The following is a 15,229-nucleotide window of genomic DNA, read 5'->3' as shown; positions in this document are numbered from 1 at the left end:
GTTTTGTAATATAGCCTATAGTTGTGTACTAGTAGCAATCAGCCTCGATTCCCAAGGTACATATCCCACTTTGAAAATGTTCTTTTTGAAAGTTTTTTGAAAATGTTTTTGGTGGAGCATAGTGGCTCAGTGGTTAGCACTGTCACCCCACAGCAAGAAGGTTGCTGGTTTGAGTCCAAGCTGAACCAGTTGGCATTTCTGTGTTGAGTTTGCATGTTCTCCCTGTGTTGGCGTGGGTTTCCTCCAGGTGCTCTGATTTCCCCCACAGTCCAAGGACATGCGGTACAGGTGAATTGAATGAAAAAAAATTGTATGTGTGTGAATGAGTATAGGTGTTTTCCCAGTGCTGGGATGTGACTGTAAGGGAATCCATTGCACAAAACATAATAAGGAATAGTTGGTGGTTCATTCCACTGTGGCACCTCTGATAAATCAGAAAGTAAGCCACAGGAAAATTATGCTTTTGCTTTAAGAAAATTGTGTTTTTGTTAAAAGCAAGTTCTGTTTTTGTGCCTCTGTTGCAATAGGCGCACAGAAAAAAAGGTCAATTTGACCATTATGGCCATTCCAGGTAAAAATACTCAATCTCTTTTGTATTTTATTAAAATAACAATGCTAGATAAAAATATAAATGCATTAGGAAAAAAAGTTATTACAAAAATTTTCGAATGGTCAAAATGACTGCCACTATACTTTTAGTCTTAAAGGGATAGTTCACTAACAACGGAAAAGTGAAATTAATTTACTTACCCTTTGGCTGTACAAGATGTGTTTTTCTTTATTATAAAATTTAAAGATGCTTTTCAACAAAAATCTATAGTTTTTGGTGATTTAGTCAAAAGCTCACATTTATCTTATGTCAAATATACCAAAACTAGTTATCAAAATCTATGTTTTTTGTATATTTTTTTCTACTTGATCAGTAAATTATGCAAGTGACTTTAGAATATAAGTTGCTTAGTAGTTATAAGTTGCAAATATCTGTCTTTGTCTTTTTCTTTGGGCCATTAAAAAATAATTTGTGTTTTGCTATCACCCCCAATTCACTATCTGATTAGTTTCATAAGAACAATCACTGCTGGCAACTGTAGTTTGTAAAATCCAGGTCAGTCTGTGCCCCACACACATACACACAGTCTTTCTCAGAAGAACTAATTCGCAGATTTTGGCAGGCAAGTTTGGCCAGTTAGTTCCAGCATAGGTTGACTGGGTAAGAACATGACAGGCCTTGTTTTCTTGTTTCCTTGTTGTATTTTTTGTCATACTTAGCATCAAACATGCAGGAAAATGTACCATGTAAAATCAATGTTAGAAATTGCTGCATCCCACACGGGGTTCATGGAAAATGTTATTTAACTTACAGTATATTTTGCAGTTGTGAGCTAAAATGTTACATTAGCAGTTTTTTTTTTTTTTGACAACATCTAAATAAAAACATCCTTTGTTATCCACATATGTTTTTGTTTAGCTGGCTGTAGACTACACTTGGAAAACATATGCAATTATTAGAAATTGGAACAATATTATTGGCACCACCAATTTTTATATATGGTAGCAAAGCAAGAATTAAACAGTTAGGGCTCTATTGTAATTATTTAGGAGCAAAATCTAAAGCGCATGATATACAGGGATGTGCTTATTCTCTTAATGAGTTATGACTATGTTTTGAGTATAACATGCATTAAACTAATCAGATTCTAATCTCCCATTCCCTTTAAGAGTCAGTTGCATCGCGCCATGGCGCATTTGCTATTTATATAGCAGTTTTATAAGTAGAAAACCTGCACTAGCAAAAAAAAAACAGTTAAACAGACCATCTGCATGAGGATAAAGAATGAGTCTTCTCCATTTAACCTCTTTACTTTCTCTTTGCTTTTACTCTTTACTTCTTTACTTGCATGGATAAGGAAACGGTGTTGTACGACATCTATTAGCCTACATATTTAATTAAGATTAAGCACAAAGATTTGTTTTAAAACTAGTGTATTTCTAAATTCTAAGTTCTAATTTCCAGCAAACTAATAAATGAAGAATCATAAGGAAGTGCGATCAAAATATATTCAAACACACATCCTATTCTTATGCCCTATATGGTGATGCAAACATCTCCAAAACCCGACAGATGGACAAATCTAAACTTGTTTTTATTAAAACAAATATAAATATGCATGTGATAAACAATACTGCTAATAATAATAACATTATACAAATGCAATTTGTCATGAATAAACTGAAAAAAGCCCCCCCGAGATGAGCCATGGAGGCCGTGGTTTTTATATTTATGTACAAAATAATAGTTTTTGTAACATTTAATCCTTTAATTGTTTTCATATTTATATATTTGTGTATTGCTGAACATCCTGTGTGTATTAAGCATTGTGTTAGCATTTCTTGACCTGCATAGGCGCATAACTATAATGCACTCTATCCCTGACTTTAGATCTGCTTTAACTTGGTCAGTGACGTGGTCTATTTTAGTTCCTCAAAATAGCAACGCATCAACAATGCACCTTAACACACGTCCTTTTTAGACCAGATCACACATGAGCCTATGAATTAAACAAAAAACTTTTCTATGAAAAGATCTTTTTCATGATTTTATTTGCCATCTTAAAATTCTCATCTTTCCTAGTTTATACCTTGCAAATTTGAGATCATATCTCACAAATCAGAGTTTTGCAATTGTCACTTTTATTTTTATTTCAATTTTTTTTTATATTTTGTAGGTCTAATATACTGTGGTTATCAAATTAATTCTTAGTTTACTTATCACAGGTCTGTTTTGATTCTTTTGTTTTCATTTTTTGTTGAAATTGTAATGTCATATATTGCAATTGCAAGCTGATAAGCTTTACCGCGCTTCTGACTTTATTTTCTCGTAATTTCTGGCTTTTTTTATACACAACAATAAACTCACAACTGCAAATCAAATCTAAAAAATGCAGTCAAAATTTTGAGAAAACAAACTGTCATTGCAAAAAGAAAAGATTGTATTGTTACTTGTGAGATACTCAAGATTGGGAGTTAAAAAGAAAGTTCATTCAAGAAAGATCATCATAATTTATTTTTAAAATAACATTCTTCTATTCCGTGACAAGAACAAGTTTCTATATTTAATAGACTTATTTAATGATATTCAGTAGAAGCAAGTTCTGGACTCTATAGGTTTTTGGGCTGTTTTGTAAAGTGTTTGATGTTTGACAGAGCTGAAATACATGATATATTCATTACACAGATATAAGGTGCCAAATGTGCCATTCTCTTGTACATTGTTTTTACTATAATTTCAGTAATAAGCAGGTACTGTGAGTCAGCTTACCTCATCCTGCGCTGACTGACACAGGTGGGTGTTTGGTAATCTTCAGCCACACACACTTTATGACGGCCACATTTTATCTTGAGACATGGATCTTTGGCAGGGTCCAGAGCTGAAACACGCAAAAATAAACATGTATAAACATAAACATTGAAAACATATGAAAAGCAAATATTGAATATGTCAATACCCTCATATTCAGCTCGCATGGTGGAATGCTGATAATGTGACAGTTGTGATAGTGCTCATTTGCACAAGATGCAATTAAAATGGTGTTTTTTGAATAAAGTAAATCTTTAATAAGCCTAATCTGCATATAAGCGTGGTGTGTTTGCACAAAAAAGCACAGATTTGAAAGGTTAATTAACTAAAAAAAAAAAGTAAAAATTTCATCAGTTATTTATGCTAGTGTGGATCCAAACCCACAGTATTTTCTGCCGCTTAAAATTGAAACTTTATATAATTCAACAGAGAGATATCTGCCCCTTTACTGTAATTCATATTACATTTAAATTTTGACTTCGTTAATAATGCATTGTAAAAGTCAAACATGCAGCATTAATCAGTTTAATACTTACAGAATGGTTTAAAATTGCTACTTCACTCAATCTCTACTAACTTTAAGTTACCAGCCATTCAAAACTACTAGCAACAACAACATTAGAATCATTGAATTACTTTAAGCTTTACAACTGTCCATCATTGGTTGGGGATATAAACTTTAAGACAACTGTCAATAAATGTCATTTGCTCACTTTTGTCATTTTAAATAAAAAGATGACATAGTTTGAGATGTGATTAGCTGTGTCTCATTTCAGAGCATGCATCCTCTGAAGGATGCAGACTTCAAAGGTGAATCCTTCAAAGTCCACACAAGCCGAACCAAGCATTTTGAAATGAGACGATCTAGCCTACAGAGAACAGATCTACAACCTAGCAACCGTAACAACTGCTGTTAATAAGCGGTTGTAAAATTTGTAATGACATTTTTTCAAAGTGATTTTAAAACTTATTTTAAGCGATCTGAAGACTAAGCAAGGTTTACAGAAGCTGGAAATATTTTTCCTTACATGTACACATAAAATGCAAACTTTCTATAAAATCACTAATCCGAAGTTTTCTTTTAAAAACATCCGGCCATTATCAGCGCACAATGAATCTCGATATGTTCGAGGCTGGAAAGGACCCACCGGTTGTGTCCTTCATTACCTGGAATTTTTTTTTAAATGAGAGGGCCTTTGTTGCGCCATGATGACGCAGCGCCCTTCGAATGCAATCTTCAGAGGATGCAGCCTCTGAAATGAGACACCGCTATAGCCATGACAACAAAACCTGTCAGCATATTTGTCATGACAACCTGACATTTCCAAAACATAACTTGTCATAAATCTGTCATAAACATGAATGCCATTGCCATTATAATTGTGTCTTACTGTAAATACCTTTCTGATCACTGTTTCAGTGCAACAAAATGAATTTCGTCAGAAAACTTTTGTCATTAATAGTTTCAAAACAAAAATAATTTTAGAACAGCATCCTTAACATTTAATGACAAGTATAATTCATATGACTAAAATAAAAATATTTTTAAGGTATATTAAGGTAAAGATGTATTTGTTTGTCACATTGTCATAAAAAAACATCTTAAACAACACATTTAAAAAATGATGTCTGTTGTTTGTTCAAAGTACTTTTTAAAAATGAGCTGAAACAACACAATTCTTGAGATTTTTAAAGGACAACTTAATTGTTTTATGTTCAATCTTCTTAAATTTATAAAAACTAATAAGTTAACAAAATTCCTTCATGTTGCCCCAACACAAATCAATTGTGTATAACCCAGCATTTTTTACAGTGAATGTCACCTTTGCATTTAAAATTATATTACTGAGCTAATGACATAAGCATGCGTAAAATCTCATTTATATTCATGACTTGTCATGTTGAGAGTTTGAAAAGTTGAAAGTTATGAAAGTTTCATGACAGTCTTATGAACCCACTTCAAGTAAAGTGTTACTCAAACTTCACTGTGAATCCACTTGTAAATTTAACAGCATGTATTTTTGTTGTAAACTCTAAATATAGCTCAATCTAAAATCAGTTTAATTAGTTGAAACATGTTGGAGATGTCAGATATTTCTTCACATGCTGTAAGTCAGACTAAACTCTACAACAGAATAACATTTTGTTATGATAAAATTCCCTTGCCCTTCAGAAATCAGTATTGACTTTAGATATTTCTCAATGAAAGATTTAGCATTTAATCTTTGGATATGAGCCATTTATGAGGTAGTAAATCTACTGCACACCAGTCGTGACTGCCAATTTCAAAGCAAGTCCGAAAATAGTTTATCTGCGCAATTTCACTTCAAGAATTAACAAGGTGGCATTAATGAGTTGAATTAAGATATCTGAAAGTGCAAACTGAAACCGAGTGACATGCTGGATTTGGATTTGAACCCTTTCACATGCAAGTTTATTGTGACCATTATTCAGAGCATATCACGTTTATATTTCCATGGCGACACATTAGGTTTATCACATAACACACTGCACCCTGTTTGAATAATGAATGAATGATTTGGTATAAATTATTTGGTAGGAATAATTTGGGGAGCACAATCACCTTACAGCAAGAGGGTTGCTGTTTCAAACCCCGGCTGTATTAGTTGGCATTTCTGTGTGGAGTTTGCATGTTCTCCCTGTGTTCACGTGGGTTTCCTCCGGGTGCTCCGGTTTTCCCCACAGTCCAAAGACATGCGATACAGGTGAATTGAATAAGCTAAATGGGGCATAGTGTATGTGAATGTAACACTGCAGCCGATCCCGCATGAATCATGTCGCGGAGACGCTGTGCTCTGAAATCTTAGGGAAAGTTTGTGTTAAATTCCCTAACCAAAAATGAGGCTGTGAAGAGTCGGTGGTTGAAGTTTAATTTTGCAAAAATACCTCAGCATTATAGCCTCAGCCTTGTGCTGTCTTCCCATCATTTTTCTGACGAGTGCTTTAGTAATCTACACGCTTACAGCAGGGGGATTCTTCGGCCGTTTGTTAAAGGAAAAATCAGAAAAACTATTGATGTTTGGGACTTGTCAGAGCTTGACAGGAACTTTACAGTATACAGTTCATGGATCAGTTCCTTCCTGCTACTGACTACTTCAGTATTGTTGATAAGCCGTGGTGGGCATTTCTCTCTGTCTCACGCAACACAACAGACTAGGTCATCAGACGAATCAGCGCAGATTAGTATCACACTAAGGAGGGGTTTGGGAACAAATGAATCGTTGAACAAATCATATGGGAGTCGTTGGGATAATTAGATGAAAATAAATGCATTTTAGAAGACAATGAAAGCGTTTTTTGACCTTCCATGCATATCAGCCTCCTGTTGGAGACCCCTAAAATCAAAGTATGACCTTTTTTGATGCATAATAGAATTATTCTTACTTTTTAATGAAAGCAAACTGTTGTAGTTTATTAAAGGCACAAAAACCTCTCTGCACATCAGCAGACTTAAAGCAAACCTCCTAATATGTACAGCATGATAACTTTTATGATAATTTATGAACGTCAAACGTGGTGGATCTGTTCAGCAAAATATCTAACTATGTGTCACTGCATCCCAAGCGACTAAAACAATATAACTTAAGCAATCTCCACTATGCTGAGCGACAGCGATTCTCTACTTTTTAAACTGAACAGTCAAGTGGTGCTAATCCTGCGGTGCTAATGACTCGATTCGCGCGAATGGAAAACTTCAGCTGACATTCGCGCCAGTTCATCGAACTGGGCTTGACTGAAGCACCGCTGAAAGCTTCCATCATCCAGGTACAGTTTCTGGAGGAGTTTATGAGCTTACAGAGCTGGGTGCACCACTGAAAGAATCTAGTGGACTCAGACATGGCTCCAAACGAATCAACGCTGCTTTTTAGCCTTCCTAAAGCACACAAACACAGTTGTTTTCTCAAGCCACTTAGTATTGAAGCTCGAGTCACCAGGCAGACAGAAGACCTGCCCATAATGCAAATTCACATCTATTGTGAAGTGAATTTGACATACGAATGAATTGGATTTGATGCATGAATAAACTCATTGTTTACGCGTCTATTTGCACGCAAATAGCATGATTTGTTTGCATGTTACACATCTAGTGTAAACACAGCATCAGTGCTTATAAACACTTTTTTTTTTTAGAGGTTTTTCACCTTTATTTTAAATAGGACAGTGGAGGTTACAGACAGGAAATTATAGGGTGCAGAGAAAGGGGAAGGGTCGACAAACGACCTCGAGCCAGAAATTGAGCTCAGGTCGCTGTGAGCACTGTTGTGCTATATGTCAGAGCACTTAATCACTAGGCTATTGGCGCCAACAGTGCTTATAAACATTACTTAGTCTGCATGATCTTAATCTACATTGCTAATCCCACCCAATTCCTTAATAACTATTAATAAGCAGCTGATTAGAATGGTTTATGGTTTTTAAATAGCGAGAATTCTGCCTTAAAATAAAATGTGCCCAACTAAAATGTGGGCAGCAAACAGGTCAGGAAACAGTTGGGTAGATTTACCCACTGAATAGCAAATGCCCTAAATTCCATAACACAAGAAACCACTTAACTCTAAAAATATATCTGTCCTCTGCAAAATCATGTGTTTCATGCAGGGTTCAGCTAAACACATGAAAAACATACAGAGTTGTATATGCAAAGCATGATCTACAGTATCTGATGTATACTATATGCATGCATGTGTGTGTGTGTGTGTGTGTGTGTGTGTGTGTAAACAAGGATTCTATTTATGTTACAGCCTCAAATGGGGCTGAAGCTAATGCTCCGTGACAAAAAGAAAGAGATAGATGTAAGAGTAAAGAAAAACAGTTCTAATGCCATTAATTGCCTTTATTGTCCTAAGAGGCTCACGCTCATGCACAGAGGAAGAAAGACAATCTCACAAACATACTCATCCTTCACCTTCCCCATGCCGAAGCACAAACACACACACACAGCCACACTTCGAACGCTCTCTGACCTCACATGGTAAGAGCCTTAGTCAAATCCTGCACAGGCTTTAGGGCTTATCCAATCCCAATCTCCTCAGCACCCTCTGAGTCCATTGTCCGTGTGTTTGTGAGGGTGTGTGGGTCAAAATGTGTGATTGATTTGTGCATCAGCATGCCCGAAAGTGTGATCGGAATCTGCTTTAAATTGCTCCGCTTGCTCTTTTTGACTCACCAAATGCTCTATCAATAGTCATTTGCATAAATATCAAACTCATGATGAATAATCAAGGGGCTCCTAATGACTTTCGAATATGCATAATCTGGTAAGATTTACTACACACTGAGAGCTTGATGTGATAGAGAGTCTTAAAAAGCAGTTTTCTCATTTTCTCAGACGAATGTAGCGTGATGATACGGGTATTAGGCCACAGCATGTGACTGCGAATTAGCACAACATCTGAGTTCTCATATATGCCTGATTAACATCCACTCAACACTGATAACCGACAAGACGATGTGGCTCAAAGGAGCAAAGATTACCATCTTCCCATTTCCAATGACCGCAATGAATACAAAAAACCCAGTACTATTTGAAATTATAATAATGATTGACTTTATAATATAAAAACATATTCATATGCTGCCGTTTCTACTAATGATAAAATTGTGAGTTCCTTTTCAATTCAAATCCTTAGTAAAGTCATTAATAATGCGAAGATTTCTATGGAGAGATTTTTAAAATAGATTTCGAAAGAAGTCTCTAAAGCTGTGTGTCTAGCAAAGCATTTTTATCAGAGCACTTCTGAAAATGTCAAGATGTGAGGAGTACTTCTGTTGTTGTTCACTTGTGGTTGCTTGGATATGGCCAGGGCTGGAAAGGTTAAAATGTATTTCACTACAGATTACAAAGTACATGCTTTATAAAGTGATTGGTACTCAGGTTTAGTGACGCTATCTAAACACTTGAGAGTATATACAGCAGTGTTGGGTAAGTTACTTTAAAAAAGTAATAGATTACAAATTACTGACTACTAGGTAAATTGTGATCATTACTAATTACTTGATGTAAAAAGTGATCAGATTACTAATTTACTTTAAAGTTACTTTTAAAACATATAAAATATACCTATAAGCAATACAAAATAAACTGCAGCTCTTTTAGTAATTTAATATTAAGTGAGAAACATTACAATGGGTTGATACCAGCAGCTTGACACATTCAAAAGACTTAAAGAGATATTTTACCCAAAATTTAAAATTCTCTCATCATTCACTTTTTCCAAACCTGTTTGTCTTTTATTAGCCGCGTTTCCACTATTGCGCCTAAAGAGAGCGAGCCAGGGCGAGCCAAAGCCAGTCGCGTCTCCACTGTCACTTCCGGGGCCTAATCGGGACAAATCGTGGCTTTCTTGGGGCCAGCGGCCAGCTTTTTTCGGCCTGCCGAATACCTTGGGCCAAAGAGGGCCAACTGGGGCTTCGGGGTGGAGTAAAAGTCGAGGCGGAGTGCGGACACAGTTTTCCGATCGCACACGAGTATGTATATATGTATTTATAAGTGACTTTTCTTTGCTGCGTCCTCCTTGATGTTTCAATTACGCATAATAATCTTTAGACCATATTAAAGACACAGCGGACAGTAAAGGTTTTCGAGAGTTTAAAAGTTTAAAAGGTGTGTTTGTGCGCGTTTAGATGCCTGTATATGTGTGTGACTGAGGAAAAGTGCACTCCCTTCACAGATCTGTTAATGCTGCGAGCGGCCTTTTTTCTTTTTGTTATTTATTTTGGAGATAATACATAATACGAACACAACAGAAAGACATGAAACTTTACAAATTTCGTGTGCACTTTTGCAGGCTCAAAACAATAGTCATATCTTCATAAAATAGCCTAAGCTATATTGAAATAATTGAAATAATTACAAATACAGTAAAACAGTAGCGCGTCATTTGTTTGTTTCGGATGTCTTTACTTGAATAGCCTTGAAAATGCAAGCGCGTGCAATATGCACTGCCAATATGTGTGTGCAAGCCGTGCGCCTCCATTGGAAATAACAAACTTGCGCACACAAAGAAAATAATAGTTGAACGGCCCCATAAGCCATTTCAGATAGTGATCTCCTGCAATTTAAAAGCTAATTCTTTTTTATTTGACGTTGCAGCGGAAAACGTTAATTAAAAAAGCTTTTTTTTCTTCCAAAAACTATATTTGTAACGTAAATAACGCAATTACATATAGGAACTGTAATCAAATTACACATTTAAAATGTAATTCATTACATTACTGCTTTCCCCAAAAATGTCATTAGAATACAGTAGTGTGTTACTGTGGAGTGCGTTACACCCAACTCTGATAGTGCTCAGTGGCCACATACGTAGACAGCACATTTTAGCTCTTATGTCTTATGTTTTATATTTTGATACAGACATACATCCTGTGTCGTGTCACAGACGTGTCATCCTGCAACTCTTCTGCAGCATATGAAATGTCCCAAACACTATTTTACTGTCCAAAATGTGAAAAAAATTACTGATGACTATTTTACTGACAGTCAAAACATGTTTAAAAATATGCGTGTTTTGTGTTATTAATGCTTTAAAACAGTCAGGAAAAAAACTGCTGTGTTCAAGGCAGAAATAAAGAGTTTTTCATTTTGTTACACAAAGGTGACTTTATTGTGTTTTATGTAAATTCTGACCACGAGTCCTCATATATGGACATCATTTTTCTCTAAACGTACATCATTTCAAAAGATGATACTCAGGTTTTATTCTAATTAGGTTCCAATAAGCCCAAATTGCAAAAAGAAATAAAAAATGCATGTAAAAAACAGCTTGGGCCTTAAGAGGTTAAAGTATTGTCAACATTTGAAGTGGATCAAATTCTTTTATTATAAAACAACTGAAAAACACCCATTCTTGTTTTTGGACAATTTTGAAAAAACTTTTTGATCCACTTTTATCATTGACTACTGTATAATTAAGCTATGTCCCCAAAGAAACTGAACTCTGTGCTGTTTCATGCTGTTTTCTAAGCTTCAAAATGAACCCATACAGATCATAAAACAAATTGTTTAATGAATGGATCAAACTATTATTATGTAAGTTATTATTTCACTGATATTCCGCTCTATGGAAAAGCCAATGCACAAAATAAACAGGTAAAATTGACAGGGTATCAATCGGCACAAAAGAATAGGGCCAAAGCAAGTATAGTCAAAAATAATGCCGTTCAATGCAATTTAACAAGAATCATTTGCTAACAGTGCTTTTGAGAAACATGCCCAGATCTATCTAGTTGTGAATAATTCACATTGTTTTGTTAAACTAAATAAATTATTAATTCAGAATTCACTGAAATGATTGCTCAGTTCACAACAAATCCTAGTATGAACTCAAAAAATTGATCTGTAAAGCACTAAATCATTTGACTGTCTAAACTTGTATTTCATGTATTGTTTGTGTAAATTGATTTGATAAGAGAATTGTGTCGTTTTTCAATCTGTTTGTAGAAACATTAAATACAATAACCCTTTAACATTAAAAATATAAGAAAAATGAAAATCAAGAGTTGCATGATCATTTCTTTCGTTCAATGGAGAAGCTTTTCCCCACTTTATCTAGATATTAAAAAACTGAAATAAATAAATGTAATATTAAGCATTTAATCAAATTATTATTAATTATAATGAGAAAAAATTATTATATTTTGTATATATTTGTTATATTTTGTATTTTAAATATGTAAAGCAGTTACATGTATATTGTTACTCCCCAACCCTGCCCGTATCCCATCTCAATAGCACCATAAGTGTAGTGGATTACAATATAAATACAATAATATCATTGTACTTTATTTTATGATGTAAGTGTCTAGTAATTAAGGCCACTTAAAATAAAGGGGTAAATCTGGGACACATTTTTGACCTAATCAATGGTTTACAGTTTTTTAAGTTACATTTTTTGAGTTTGTCCAAGTTTTATTTAAATTTAATTTAATTAAAACAATTAAACATTTTAGAGTGTAGGAACTCTTTTTGCAGATCATTTGTTTCTGACCAAAGATCATTCCTTTCCTTGTTGATGATACTTATAACAAGAATGTTGTGACTATTGGTGTGGTATTTGCCCTAAACCACTTCCACAGTGATAGATGAATAAAAAATAACATGGTCAGGCTGTCAGTCCAAATTTGATTATTTCCAAATAGCATCCGATGTAAATGAATTACTGTGCATCACAACTGTTCCAATTCATTTAGTTTCTCCTGTGGCATTTTTTCACTTTGCGACACACTGTATCTGCACTGGTTTCTATGGCAATGACATTGCACTGGAATGTAAATGCCAAAAAACAGCAACAAAAGAATTTGAAGTGCAGATGCTATCTTACAACATGACAGCGGCGTGTATTGCTCTGGCTTTCTCGATGATCACATTCCTTGCAATCTGGGATTCAAATTCTGAATGAAAGATGGCAGTGGCAGGTAGCTCTGGTTGATTTACGACCAGAATCAGTGGTCTTACAATAAGCGGCCACTACCTAACATCCTTTGACATCAGTGCTTGATCAATGACATTCTGCTCTTGCAATATGGACTTGGCTAAAAATGATTTTGCAGTAAAACAAGGAAGCCAACATTTACTGTACATTTATGCATTTGGCAGATGTGTTTATCTGAATTGAACCACAACCTTGGCTAAGCTAGCACTATGCTCTACTATTTAAACTACAGCAATTTTTCTTCTTTGTTCGCAGCATATCTTTGAATGCTTTTTGAATAGGACTTCAAACAATATATGAATATAGCTTAAAACATTCACGCTATATGACTGGATTCCAATCCATATTGCACAAATATAGATTTGGACTGACATATTGAATGAAGGTCATTGCTGAATGCCGCATTTCACCCACAGTTGTGTGTTCTTCTGTATACAATATTGTTCCTTCTGTGATTCTTTAACAGAAAGAACAATACTCATGTGAAAGAAAGATCTTTTTAACAATGCAACAGTGCTGTCAGTAGATACATTAAAAATGTGCTTGCTAGATAAAAGTAGCTATTTCTTTTTCTATTATTTTCTGACCTCAAATGTTTAAATGGGTCGTGTATGTTGTTTGAAAAAAAACAAAAAAAAAAAAAAAAATCTCCAACAAAACAATTTCATACTATTTTAAAATGATGTGCTTATAATAATAGCACATTTTGTTTTGCTGCATTAGCTGATGGCAGATTACTTTAAAGTTGAAGACAAAAGAAGAACTTTACCACTTCAGTAAAAAAAAAAAAAAAATAGCTTCAAGATAAAAGATAAAATGCTGTACAATATTTTATCAAATATATACTGATCAATATTCTATTCTGTGCATCACAAAATAGTAAATGTATCATATATTAGTACAGAGGTATACAATACTGAAGACTATTAGTTCAGGAGTGTTTAAGTACAGATGATATTTAAATACAGCAGGGAAATCAAGTTTAGATATTGTTGTGTTCTTATTGCAAAAAGTAAATGGCTAATAAGACATTTTTAACATAAAAATGTTATTCTCATAACGAGTTATGGCTGTGTTTTGAGCATAATGTGCATTGAACTAATCAGCGTCTCATCTTCCACTGGCTTTAAGAGGTCATTTGCGTCACACCATGGTACATTTGCTATTCACATGGTGGACTTGTAAATGGAAAAACTGAATGGTTCACTGGAGAGAAATAGTTTAACAGACAATCTGCAGCGAGGATAAAGAACGAGCCTCCTCCTCCGGCCTCTTTACTTTCTCTTTACTCTGGTTTTACTCTTTACTCCTTTACTTTCATGGATAAGGAAATGGTGTTCTACTCGCACCACTGAAAATGTCCATCAGCCTGCATATTTAATGTCGTTTGTTAAGTGCAAAGATTTGTTTCAAAATTTCAGAACTGAATTCTAATTTCCAAAAAAACTGTCTAATTGTCAAAAAACTGAGTTTTATCCAAACACGCGTCCTATTCTTATGCCCCAGATGGTGATGCATCCGTCTATAAAACAGGTGGACAAATCTAAACTTGTTTTATTAAAGTAAATATTATATGCATATAATAAATAATACTGCTAATAATAATAACATTATAAAAATGCAAATTGTCATGAATAAACTGAAAAAGCCCCCCGACATGGAGAAGGGATAGAGGCAGTGGATTTTTTATTTATGTAGAAAATAATAATTTTTGTAACATTTTAATCCTTCAATTTGTTTTACATGTAAAGATATTTGTGTATTGGTGTACATCCTTTGTGTATTAGACAATGTGTAAGTGTTTGAATCCACATAGGCGCACACTAACAAGCTCTGCGGCAGACTTTAGACCTGCTTTTAGTTGGTCAATGGCGCAGTCTATTTCAGTTCTTCAGAACAGCAACACGCCAAGGATGCACCTTAACACACCTCTATATTAGACCAGCACACCCATGAGTCCAATAAGTGGTGCAAATGGATTTGCTATTTAAACAACAAGCTGCAAATAAAAACACATCTTGCAAACACATCTTGCGCTGGGTGTATATAGGGCCCTATGTCTCAAAGTGGCAGGCAGATGTTGGTTTCCATTGTTTTTATACTGTAAATAACCATACTATCGCCCTATCCCTAAACCCAACCTTCACAAGAAACACAGTATATCCTCACATTTTTACTTTCTGAAAAAAACTCACTCTGTATGATTCATAACCATTTGAAAAATAGGGACATGGGCAATGTCCTTTTAAGTCACCTTCTCTTTGTTATATATGTGGCATACCCATGGCAGTTTGTGTCCAAACTTGTCAAAAATACACACGCATACACACATGCGGGCACACACACACACACAAACAGAACATTGTTACTGCTCAGAAATAGCGAAGGGTTTAGGTGAGGCATTCAATCTAGCGGC

General features: G+C 34.8%; 2 protein-coding genes across 5 annotated transcripts in view; one reads left to right on the top strand and one right to left on the bottom strand.

Moving 5' to 3' along the window:
• ugt8 (UDP glycosyltransferase 8) overlaps positions 1 to 15,229 on the top strand; it is a 170,511-nt gene that overhangs the window by 43,074 nt on the left and 112,208 nt on the right. The gene's annotated exons all lie outside the window — the stretch shown is intronic.
• Positions 1 to 15,229, bottom strand: part of spock3 (SPARC (osteonectin), cwcv and kazal like domains proteoglycan 3) — a 69,638-nt gene that overhangs the window by 26,909 nt on the left and 27,500 nt on the right. For 3 of the 4 annotated variants that reach the window (NM_001327987.1, NM_001327988.1, XM_087236046.1), the window contains 1 exon segment: positions 3,320 to 3,428. In NM_001327987.1, the coding sequence (NP_001314916.1) occupies positions 3,320 to 3,428 (109 nt within the window). 4 annotated transcript variants of the gene reach the window in all.

Source organism: Danio rerio, chromosome 1 (genome assembly GCF_052040795.2).
Source record: "Danio rerio strain M-AB ecotype USA chromosome 1, GRCz13ab, whole genome shotgun sequence".
In the NCBI taxonomy this organism is placed as follows: Eukaryota; Metazoa; Chordata; class Actinopteri; order Cypriniformes; family Danionidae; genus Danio; species Danio rerio.
The sequence above is the reverse complement of the archived record's forward strand: the minus strand, read 5'-3'. Positions and strand labels throughout refer to the sequence as shown.